The sequence below is a fragment of the Myxine glutinosa genome, chromosome 10, assembly GCF_964187855.1.
Source record: "Myxine glutinosa chromosome 10, kmMyxGlut1.1, whole genome shotgun sequence".
Lineage (NCBI taxonomy): Eukaryota > Metazoa > Chordata > Myxini > Myxiniformes > Myxinidae > Myxine > Myxine glutinosa.
This window is the reverse complement of record NC_136270.1, coordinates 6,151,614-6,164,058: the sequence shown is the minus strand read 5'-3', so window position 1 is coordinate 6,164,058 and position 12,445 is coordinate 6,151,614. Positions and strand designations below refer to the sequence as shown.

General features: G+C 48.2%; 1 protein-coding gene across 5 annotated transcripts in view; it reads left to right on the top strand.

Annotated features, from left to right (window-relative positions):
* Nucleotides 1-12,445, top strand: part of MEI1 (meiotic double-stranded break formation protein 1) — a 151,805-nt gene that overhangs the window by 16,162 nt on the left and 123,198 nt on the right. For all 5 annotated transcript variants that reach the window (XR_013624660.1, XM_068127124.2, XM_078785284.1 and 2 more), the window contains exon 3: nucleotides 10,549-10,599. Coding sequence is in view for 4 of the 5 variants with exons in the window: in XM_068127124.2 (XP_067983225.2) it covers nucleotides 10,549-10,599 (51 nt within the window). In the remaining variant the exon portion in view is untranslated. The remainder of the gene's footprint in view (nucleotides 1-10,548; nucleotides 10,600-12,445) is intronic.

Genomic DNA, 12,445 nt, shown 5'->3' with positions numbered 1-12,445 from the left:
ATGACCACGTCACAAATTTGCGCCAGGACAACCCCCGGGCCCTGCCAAGGCGACGTGAGCTTGGGACATCTGCCCTCCGTCTCCGGGGTTTGAAGAACCAAATCTTCATCCCCGGAGAATATTGGCTCCCCTGGCTCTGGTGGTCGTACCTGCGCTTCATTTTGGCACCCGCCAGCTGAAGCTGGCGACGTGTGAAGGCATGGACCCTCTCCATGCCTTCCTCTAAGTGACGGGCGTAGCCCTCCATCGGCGGTCTATTAGGGACTTTGGGCACGGGTCCGCATAGCAGATGGGCGGGAGCCCGTAACTCCCGCCCGTACATGAGCAGCGCTGGACTGCATGCGGTGGCCCCGTGCTGGCGAGTGCGGTAGGCCATTAACAAATACGGGAGATGTTCGTCCCAGTCGTCCTGACGGGTTGTGGTGAATAGGGCCAATTGTTGGATCAGGGTTCAATTGAACCTTTCCACCATCCCGTCAGATTGAGGTCGCAAGGGCGTTGTCCTTGTTTTCCGAATTGACAGGAGCCTGCACACATCTTTTAACAATTGACTCTCAAAATTTCGACCCTGGTCGGTGTGCAGCTCCTCCGGAATCCCAGGCCGACATACAAATCCTTCCACGAAGGCCTGTGCCACAACCCCGGCTTCTTGGTTAGGGAGGGTATAGGCCTCCGGCCACTTGGTGAAATAGTCCATAACCACGAAGATGTATTTATTACCTTGGCGGGTGAGGGGTGGTGGTCCAAGTATGTCCATGGCCACCCGCTCAAGGGGGCCCCCCACCTGGTGTAATTGAAGGGGGGGCCCTCATCTTCCGTGCTGGTCCCTTTTTAGCAGTACAGGCGTCGCATCTCTGACACCAGTCCTGAATATCGCGCCCCATATTTACCCAATATAACCTCCGGCGGACCCGAGATGTTGTCTTTGTTCTGCCCAAATGGCCGCCGGGGCAGGTACCATGCACCTGCTGTAAAATGGTGGTCTTAAACTGCTCTGGGACTATCACCAGCCAGGAAGTTCTCTCAGAGGGAATCTCCACCCACTTGCGGTACAAGATGTTATTTTTCAATTCCAGGGTTTGCCATTGAGCCCAATATGCCTTTGTTGGTGCCCCGAGGGGGGTGACCTCCTCCCCACTAGGTCTTCTCCCCAATCGAACCCATTCGTGCACCGGTCCCAGTACGGGATCCTCCCACTGGGCCGTGCTCCAAGCCAAAGTTCCAAATTCCTCATCAGCGGTTAGTGGCAAGATTGGCCCTCTCACCCGTGTTGCACGGACTACCAGGGTAGGGGTGGGATCTGCCAATTGTTCCCTGTCCTCGTGTCTCGCACAAAATTTACAGTTTTCCCCAAAACAGGGACGTCGAGAGAGTGCGTCGGCATTCCCATGGGCCTTCCCGGCCCTATGGGTCACACATCGTACTGCTGCAACTTTTCCAACCACCTTGCAATTTGGCCCTCCGGCTCTTTGAACCGGAGGAGACATTGCAGGGAGGAATGGTCAGTTCGAACCAGAAATTTCCGCCCATACAAGTACGGGTGGAAATGGCTCATGGCAGCCAGCATAGCCAATAACTCTTTACGAGTGACGCAATAATTTCGCTCGGGCCTACTCATGGCCCAACTATAATACGCGATCACTCTCTCCACGCCCCCCTGTGTCCGGGACAAGACCGCGCCCAATCCCTCCTGGCTTGCATCAGTGTCCAGGGTAAACGTCCCGTCATTGGTGGGGTAAGCTAGAATGGGTGCTGATGTCAAACACCCCTTCAATGCTAGGAAGGCCTCATTGCACTCCCTTGTCCAATTAAACCTCGTCCCCTTCTCCGTAAGCCGGTGAAGGGGCCTGTCTATCTCCGCAAATTTTGCCACAAAGCGCCTGTAATAGGAGCAGAGTCCCAAAAACCCCCGCACCTCTTTGATGTTGCAAGGTGCGGGCCAATCCTCTACCGCTGTAATTTTGCCTGGGTCTGTTTTTACCCCCCCGCGACTGATGACGTGACCTAGATCGGCCACTTCTTTGGCAAACAAAGTGCACTTACTTGGACTCAACTTCAACCCTGCCTGTCTGAGGCACCCAAACACCTGGTCCAAATTAGCTATGGCTTGGGGAAATGTTTTCGCATGTACCAGGACATCATCCAGGTGCACCAGGCATGACTACCATGGCATGCCGCCCAGCACATGCTCCATAAATCGTTCAAAGGTGGCGGGGGCGTTACACAAACCAAACGGCATCACAATGAACTGATACAGACCTTTACCTGTGGAAAATGCCGTTTTCTCCTTCCCTGCCCTATCCATCTCCACCTGCCAATACCGACTCTTAAGGTCCAAGGTTGAGAACCAATTTGAGCCTGCAACGGCAACGAGGGTATCGTCAATTCTAGGCAGGGGATACGAGTCTTTGAGTGTCACGTTGTTTAGTTGGCGATAGTCCATGCAAAACCGCGTGGTTTCATCTTTCTTTTTAACCAACACAACTGGTGACATCCAAGGACTTCCCGAGGACTCAATGATACCTGCATTGAGCATTTTTTCTACCTGCTCATCAGCTTCCTCCCTCTTGATCCAAGGGAGCCGTCGGGTGGGCTGACGAATAGGCCGGGCCTCACCGGTGTGGATCTGATGTTTCACCAGGCCCGGACGTCCAATATCCTCGGAGGACAAGGAGAAGATGTCCAAATGGGTTTCGATTAATTTGTGTAAGGCCTCCGGCTGGGTGTCCTCCAACTCTACACTGCTCCTGTTTACCATCTCACAAATGGGATCGGGCCAACTCCTACTAATTCCTCGAGACTCCCTCTGGGACCGGCTCGGCTGGATGTTCTCGTCCCTCACCGCCGCGACTTCATTAACTGGGGTGCAGCCAGCTATCTTCGTGCCCCGTCCTATAGTGCGTGGTTCTGTACTTACATTAATTACCCGGACGGCCACCACCGGCCCGTCCGTTTTTACGTGGGTGCGGCCCACGACTAAGCCCGGGACGGACTGCGCTGCCACCGGTTCGACCAGGCCGCAGGACTTCTGCCAGGTTGGGGAGCTCGCCATCGGGCCGGCACAATGGCCTCGGCCCTCAGGGGGATGGTCACGGCCTCGGAAGCCTCCAGCTCCGTCCTTTCGGCCATGCTCACCCCGTCCAATGGCAGCTCATCTATTCCCACTTGCAGGGTCCCCCGGCACAAATCGATTTTACAACCGCTGGCAGTCAACAGGTCCAGCCTGATTAGGCATGGGTCGCACACCTCCGCCGCCCAAACTTCTATCTCCCTTTTAACCGACTCTAACTTGAGGGTTACAAAACCACGCCCTATGATGGGGGCCATTACCCCGGTAGCCAACTGCAAACTATGGTTTTCCAGACGCTGGATGTTATCCCAGCTGTCTGCACTCGAATCAAGGACCCAGGGCTGATGATCGTGGCGTTAGCTCCTGTGTCCACAACGGCGTCTACCCCCACGCTGGCAATTTTTGCATCGAATCGTCAAACTACCAGTGCCAATTTGGCCACAACAGATGACCTGTCGCATCAATGAGGGCTCTTTACCATCCCCTTCTGCCGAATGCAGCCCTGCATGCTCGGCACATATTAGTTTTCCGGGCCCTGGCGGGGGAGGGGGGGGGGGTGTCTTGGGTCGGCTAGTCCGATCCGTACGGGGCGGGGTTGATGGTCCCGGCTGCCGGGGTCCATCCCGGCGTGGGGTCCCGCGCACGGTGACCCATCCGGTTGCAGTTATAACGCCTCACCTGGTAAGGTGTGTGCCTCCGAAATTCCAAATTGCCCCCCCTGTAGTCCCGAAGTGGGGCATTTGATAGTGGCCCACCGCGTGCCACTGCTGGAGCCGCCTGCCATGGTCCGTCCAGATCCCGCTAGACGCCGATCCACCAGCCTCCGAACCATGCTCTGCAGGTCAGGGCCCCCGTCGGGGCCGGCCCCCTGGGGGGGGGGGCGACCCCCATCACGGGCCCTACCTGTCTCACCGCCACTCCGTGGCGCTCGCTCCCCCGGGTCAGGGGCCTCGCTGCCTCCCAACAGGCCGCAGCGTCGGCCGCCTGGCTCAGGGTCTGCGGGCGCCACATGGCGAGCTGTTGCCGAAGCTCGGGGTCCGAAAAGGCCTGGATGAAATGGTCCAGCGCCAAGCTTTCCTGGGATGTCGCGGCCATGTCCGCGTGTGCTATCCCCACTGTGCGGCGAATGTCATAAACTAGTTCCCCGATGGTCTCCTGGGGTTTTGTTTTTCGCACCGCGAGCTGAGCTTTAACAAGCTCGCTCTGCTGTTCCACGCCAAATCGATTAATTAGCGCTGAACGGAGGTCCGACAGGGTGATAGCACCCGGTGGTAAGGCATCAGGACCTCCGCCGCCGCGCCGCGCAGTGCTGCCACAAGGTGTATCCCACCTTTGTCCGGCCCCCAACCTTTACCCCGACACACGTGGTCGAATTGCGCCAGGTATGCCCTGAAATCGCTCTTGCCGTCGTACGGCACGAGCGGAACCTTATGGCCACCCGACGTTTCGGACCCCGTACGCCACTCCCTGCGGGGTTGATGCGGGGCCGAACCGTCCGGGTCCCCATAGTACACTACCTGTCGGGGGCTCGCGTGTGTTACCCGTCCCACTTAGGACTACCCCGGTCGGTGTCGATGCCTGGGCCGCCTCTTCGCAACCCGCTACCCACTCCATGCTCGCACACCCAGGCGCACACACACCTTTCACACACCCCATTATCACACACCCCGGCACACACTCTTTCTCCACGCACTCCGTAACAGTCGCACACCTCGCCATGGGTCTTTCACGAACGCCCGGGTCTATCCCGACCCCCAAGCTCGTCGAATCTCCCCTTGCACCAAACACATTTCCGCCATCATCGCCACTCACCTCGGGGCCTCTTCCTCCGCGCTTCTCCTCCAGCACCTGCAAACTTTTTATTTGGTCAGCAAGCACCTCATCACGATGTGAACACAGACCTTGCACATATTCCATCACCTCCTCCTTTATTTCATTTTTAGTCTCCCTCCGTCTCTTCTTGATTTCACTCATCCCCTCTCCTACTTCCTCCAGCTTCTGTTTCACCCCTTCTATCTCCCGGTGCGCCCCCGCAATCTCCCCTTCTAGGACTACCCTGGTCGTCTCTACATGTGTCCTAACCTCTCGTTCCCAACGTCACGACCACGTCATCCATCCTCTTTGTCAGCCCCTCATGCACCATTTGACATTCCTTCTTTGTCGCTATCAGTTCTCTCTTTATTTCTTTTTGTGCTGCTTTCAGCCCCCCTATCACGTCAGTATTCTTTCCCACTTGTTCCCTTAATTCCTGCTGTCCCACCGTTAGTTTTTCTACCTCCCGAATCAGTTCCTCTATACCCCCTTGTAATGTAACCGTACTCTGCCTCAACTCCCTCTTCCACGCGCTCCTCGCACTGCTTCACCTCGTCGTGTACCACTGCTACTTCCTTGCTCAACTTGCGCCCAATGTCCTCCCCCATTTTTTTAATGTCCTTTCTCGACTCTGTCCTCATCTTCTGCATATCGCACCTGGATTCCTCCCTCAATTTTTCCATTTCCCGGGTGGATTTGTCCCCCAATTCTTTCATTTGACCACCCATTTTGTTTTCCAACCCATTTAACCCATCTTTCATTTCCTTTCTTGATTTGTCCCCCTGGGCATCCATTTTTGCAGTCATTTTAGCCATTTCTTCTCCCATATATGCCCTGAATTGCACCATAAAAAGGGCCATATCCATTGGCGCTGCGGGCTCGGCCCTCGCCGTCACGTGCGAGGCGCCGCCATTTTCTTCCCCTGCTGCCGCACCCTCTTCGATTTCCTCCTCTACCAACTGCTCCTGCCGGTCCTGGGTCATCAAGTCTTCCTCATCTATTATTCCCACCGGCATTTGACCGTCTTGGTCAGCCATCGTACAAATATAAATTTGTTTTTACAAAAACTAAATTTCGTCCACTCGTAATTTTTGAGTGCGTGAAGCGTACTCTAGGTCCATTTATATCCCACTCCCAGACATCAATTTGTTGCGGATCTCTCGAAGCCCGTCGACGTGCAGAGGAGGGGGTTAAACCCCTTTTCCCCCTCGGGTCTTCGAGTCCACGAGGCCGAGTCGCCACTCCCGTAGCGAGTGTGGGAAAGGGTATCGGGTCGATTCCACACGTACCTCCGGTACCCACGCTGCCACGAAAATGGGGACTGGACCTCGCACAAGCCACGCTAATCGAATATGCCCAAGCGGTTTGCGTATCACGTGACTCGTGCCGTTACTTTGATTGAACCCGATTCGAGCGGTTTTGTTCGTGCGATGCTAGGCCAATGGTGAAATTACGGGCACGATCAAATGGAAGAAAGAACAGGTTTATTTACAACTGTACAAAGCGAAGAGACACAGAGCAGGCTTAAGCAGTCTTAACTTATCCCCCAGACACGGGCCCACTCACTCACGCAGGGAAAAGGAGGAAGGACATTTCGCGCTCCAGACGCGCCTTAGCGCTGTTCACTCCCGGACAGCTCGCCGGGCGTGGCCCTCGGGTGTTCACGGCACGTATGCTGGGAGCGCAGGCAGGGAGACCGTACGTCTGTGGCCCGGAATGGATCGTCTCCACAAGCGCGATTAACACAGGCAGCAGCAGAGCGCAGGGGCACAGGGAGAGTTCGTGTAAAGAGAGCTACAACAAGCAAGGGACTTCACTCGTGCTGCGACAAAAGCTCTGACTCGGAGACTCTGACCGATTCAGGGGCTGGGCGACTCTCTCACGTGGGGGGCTCGGGGCAGGGTCTTATATGGCCCCTCCCCAGCCTTACCCGAATGTTCCAAGCCCCTCCTCTCGCTGCCGTTGTGAGCCACTCCCATTGAGCTCCGATTGGCTGCTCGCTGCTTACCGGCCACTCTCCTGCAGCTCCTCCCTTCGGCCTTGCCAGACTTGTTCCAGGCCTAGCACGTGGCATTCCAGCCCAAAGAACACCTAACTCACTGGCCTGCTCAACGCAAACTAACACAGGAAAGGAGACTACGCTTACATTTACTAATAAATAACTGAACTAAAGCGAGGCTACATGTTGTGGTGCAACTACCTATGAGGGGGGGGGGGGGGGGGGGGGTCATTCTTTATTCACAAAACCGCAACAATATGTCTGTACTCACAACATGGTTGTATATAATTTACAAACTCCAACTTTACATGTGTCCGACCCCAATAAACTGAAAAAAAATGCTAATCCTCATCAATTTTCTATCCCAAAGTTGGGCCGGATCTGGATTCAGAATTGAATCAAAATCAAATCGGCTTATCCTCATTATTTTAATCAATTTATTCGCCAATTTTCCAAATAGCTTACTTAACATCACCCTTCACTCGATTTCTCAATGATGAAGAATACATCCTCTTCTCTACAACTATTAGTTGAACAGACAAAAATTTATTTCCTCATGAATGCACCTCCATTCATAAAATAATTTAACCCGATGAGAATGTTTCGTATATAGAGATATCTGGAACCTACACTACCGGTCAAAAGTTTTAGAACACCTCAATTTTTCCAGTTTTTATTGAAATTTAAGCAATTCAAGCCCAGTGAATAACCTGAAATGGTACAAAGGTAAGCAGTAAACTGCTCGAGGTTAAAAAAAAGTTTAGGTTAGCAAAAACGGGGAAATAATGTAAATTGCACAGTTATATTGTAAAAAAAGGCCTTCTTCAGGGAACAAGTAATGGGTTAACAACTTACAGTTGTTCTGCAGCAATGTAAGTAAATTAAGCCTTGAAAGTTGATGCTAACAATTCCGACAGGTGTCCCAACCTCTGCTGATTACTTGATTACAAACCCCCTGTCTGTATAAAAGCAGTATTGGAACAGACTGTTATGACACCCTCTGAAGAATTATTTGGACAATATTGCACTGCAGGAAGTAGTATATTGGAAACTGGAGGAAACTCTGACAGGAAGAGGTCTGGCAGACCCAAAGCCACAACAGAATCAGAAGACAAGTTTCTGAGAGTCAACAGCTTGCGTGATAGGCGGCTCACAGGACAACAGCTTCAAGTACAGCTTAACACTGGTCTAAGTAAACAAGTGTCAGTTTCAACTGTGAAGAGAAGACTTCGAGCTGCAGGTTTGACAGGTCGAGTGGCATTAAGAAAGCCATTGCTAAGATGGCAAAATAAGAAAAAGAGGCTTGCCTGGGCCATGAAGCACTGCCAGTGGACTACTGAAGACTGGAAGAAGGTCTTATGGACCGACGAATCAAAATTTGAAATCTTTTGTTCATCACACAGGGTTTTTGTACGCTGTTGAGTAGGTGAAAGGATGGTTCCTCAGTGTGTGACACCAACTGTCAAACAAGGAGGAGGAAGCGTGATGGTCTGGGGTTCTTTTGCTGGATCCAGAGTCGGCGACTTGCACAGAGTGACTGGCACCCTGAACCAAAAGGGCTGCCACAGCATTTTGCAGCGCCATGCAATACCCTCTGGTATACGCCTAGTTGGTCAGGAATTCATCCTACAGCAAGATAATGATCCTAAACACACCTCCAGGTTATGTCAAAACTACCTTCGAGGAAAAGAACAAGACGGTAGGCTTCAAATCATGGAATGGCCAGCGCAGTCTCCAGACGTAAACCCCATTGAGCTGGTTTGGGATGAACTGGACAGAAGGGTGAAAGCAAACCAACCTACAAGTGCAACACATTTGTGGGAACTTCTGCAACAGTGTTGTGAAGGACTTCCCAAACAATATTTGATTTCCATTGAAGAAAGAATGCCACGAGTGTTTTCGGCAGTTATATCTACAAAAGGTGGCTACTTTGCTGAGTCAAAAATTAAAAATAAATTTTGTTAAACAAAATGATTCTATGATTTCTTTTTTATCTCCAATTGTTTATTTGTTCTATGCTTAATTTCAGAATACATTGAGACATTAAACGGTGTAAATTTAAATAAAAACTGGAAAATTGAGGTGTTCTAAAACTTTTGACCAGTAGTGTATATCATATTCAATTTTTTTTCAATGACTGTACAGTGTACATCCAAACTTAGATATTTTGAGTTTCGTAACCTTAATACCCCAAATTTTCCATTCCTTCCCTCCCTGATCCTTAGATTCAGGGATGTGTTCTTTTTAGGATCATGTTGCAAAGAGCATTATTTTTTTCCCCAAACAGTGTGAACATTACACTTATTGAACTGCACCATTACCTCTGCCATCCAACAATTAACATTAGCGTTGTCATGATGTCACTATATGACATCATAACCCCATACAACTCTTGGTCGTTTTAACATCCAATTGAAAAAAAATCTCATTTAATAGCAATCCTATTAATTCCTACCATAATTGAAACAAACAAGGCCACAACATAAACAAAGATCCGCAACATTTTGGTTGGTCAACGTCTTCATACTCATTTTGCTTGGCTGTCTGTACTGTTGTTTCCTAGTAACACCTCCTCTTCCTGTGACTTAATAACAATTTCGCAGAGTTAGACCCATCATCCCATTTTCAACAAAGCTACACTTGGAGAACATGGAGAAGACAAACAAACGATCCTTGTCAAAAAGATCAAGAAGTCAACATTCTCCCAACAATCGTCAATTTTCATCTTCATCCGTTTATTTCCGATAAGATTATCTTGATAATTAAAATATGTCTCCTATTTGTCAATATTTCATCAGTACTATATTCCTTAAAAAACAATTCTTGTTCATGTTCTGTGCTTTATTAGTGACACAGAAAGATAGATATTAACATTATAAAGTCCCGTTAGATATGGGTGATAATAATGTGATCCCCACTTCTTATTTCCCTCAACTTCCATTTATCCAGGAGTCCTATATGACTCTCCCAAAGTAAATGTAGCTATGAAGTCTTAAACTTGATGTGGGGAAGGTTCCCTACATTGGGATATGAAGTCTTGATTTATTGATTAGTCAATTAATGGATTAATTATTATTTTTTTTCCCAATGAATTACATAATTCATACATTTTTAAAAAGTTGCAGATTCGGATGAAGCAGTGGTGGTTTAGGTATGCTATAAGCCAATTTATTAAGAAATTAATTGTTTTATGAATATTCTTTATTTATTTTCATTACGCAATTAATCAATAAATTACTGTACAATGCTCCCTCCCAATTCCGTGTTCACGCGCTGCATGTCAGCATTGGCAGGCGCTGAAGGTGCACCGGCAATGTCGCGTGCTGCAGGATATGTTATTTATTTATTTGGCATGGGGGTGGTCTACTTTGAATGTAGCTCTACTTGTTGGTTTTATTTTTTCTTTATTTTTATATAAAGCTTATGGTTGACCATGTTTGTACATGTATCACATGCAGCACAAAGCCGAAAGGGGATGTGTGTACTTTTAAGATAAATTATATTGATGCTAACAGACAATGGACAAATCACACAGTTTATGGGATATGAACCTGGGATCATAGCTGTATGAAATATGACTTCAGAAGGAATGCTAGACTAGTCAATATTGGGAGAAAAATGGTTCACTTCAGCTAACATCTATATAATAACTCTCTTTTATTTGCAGGCATGTTGGAAAATGGGAGCAATTCACTGATGTGGGATGGAATTGTTGGGGGTAAGTCTTAACAAAGGGCTGTCATCATTGGGTAAAGACTTCACATCATATGCTTGCAAGAAAAAATAAGCTGAATAAATATGCATGATATCCGTGTTGCATAATTATTTTTTCTTTAAACCTTCACAACTACTGTATTGTTTCTGTTAGGGATCATTGGGGTTAAATAATCTTTAGTATAATGGCAGCTATTACTCTGCGCATGTGAAGCGAAATGATGGGTTAAGCAATTGTTTCATGTCTGTCTGTCCGTCCGTCCATCCGTCTTATCAGTTTATGATTGAGGAACAGCTTATTTAAATTGAATGTTATATTTTGAACACGAATCGGAACATGAATAGAAAGACAAGTCTGCCGTTTTTCTGTATATTGGCTCTGAATTCGTCCCGACCACACATGCATAGAGAAGAGTGATATACATTTTTAAGCGGTGAAGCCGCTTCAATATTTGGCTATGTCCGTCCGTCTGTCAAAAATGAAGAAGAACCTTTCTAACCCACCGTGTTTATTTCTATAGGGTAATTCTAATGGGTCCTAAGGGTTAATTCTAAAGGGTTCTAACGGATAATTTGAAGGGATTTTAAAGGGTAATTCTAATGAGTTTCATTATATTCTAGGCTTTGCCTATTTCATATTAAAAATTCCAAACTGAACTGCTTCCGTTGGACACAGGTGCGATTTTTACTCTGTCTGCCTGCCTGGCAATCAAACAAAATTTAAAGTCATTCCAAACAGAAAACTTGCTGTTTTTAAGGACGTTATAATGGACACATACAACAGGCACGAATAACTAATGTAACGTGTTAGATAGGGTGATGTAATGTCGATGTGATGATGCACAAATAGTGATGTAAAAGAAATAAAGTGATGTAAAACCCAGAAGTAATTTACATGTATGTCTTTAAACCTCTTTAAATGTCTTTAAATTGAATGATTTACTTCAACACTGTATAACACAAATCACATTGGATACTTCCAAAAACCATGCAATATATCGATATATAGCTTGAGACAGCATTGCATTGCATGTGTGCACATCAAGTGAAGAAGAGCCCTCCAATACGGATATGTACGATGCCGATGCAATGTTAATGGAGATTTATTCACCTAATTAATTAACATGGGCCATTAACACAATAACCCCCTCATACCTCCAACATCATCATCATCTCCATCAACTCATCTATATCGTCGCCATCATCAACATCACCATCGCATTATTAGATCAATTTTATCATCATTATTATTAAAGGTAAGTTTCATTATCTTAATAACTCAAGGAAATAAACTTTATTTTATCTATCTATAATTCCAGTAATCTCTGTGTGTGTGTCTGTGTGTGTGTCTGTGTGTGTGTATGCGACCGCTGTTTCTCGACAACTACCGGTCCGATATACTTGAAACTTGCCAGGTATATTGCTGGGGACCCGAGGATGTGCCTTTTCAAGGTTTTAAATTAATCGGACAAGTAGTTACCGAGCTATGGCGATTTCTTTACCAAACTCCGCAAGCCGTTCGCTTTGGACCAAACCATTTAATGTAAATAGAGGGGGGGGATTGTCACCGTACTCGCAAGCCGTTCGCTTTGGACCAAACCATTTCATGTAAATAGAGGGGGGGGGATTGTCACCGTACTCGCAAGCCGTTCGCTTTGGACCAAACCATTTCATGTAAATAGAGGGGGGGGGGATTGTCACCGTACTCGCAAGCCGTCCGCTTTGGCTTTGCGAATGGACCAAACCATTTCATGTAAATAGAGGGGGGGGGGGATATAATTTTGTACGGGCATGCCCTAGTGTTCTTAATACAGAGAATAATGTTGTCGCGTTGACCCTGTAATGAAGAC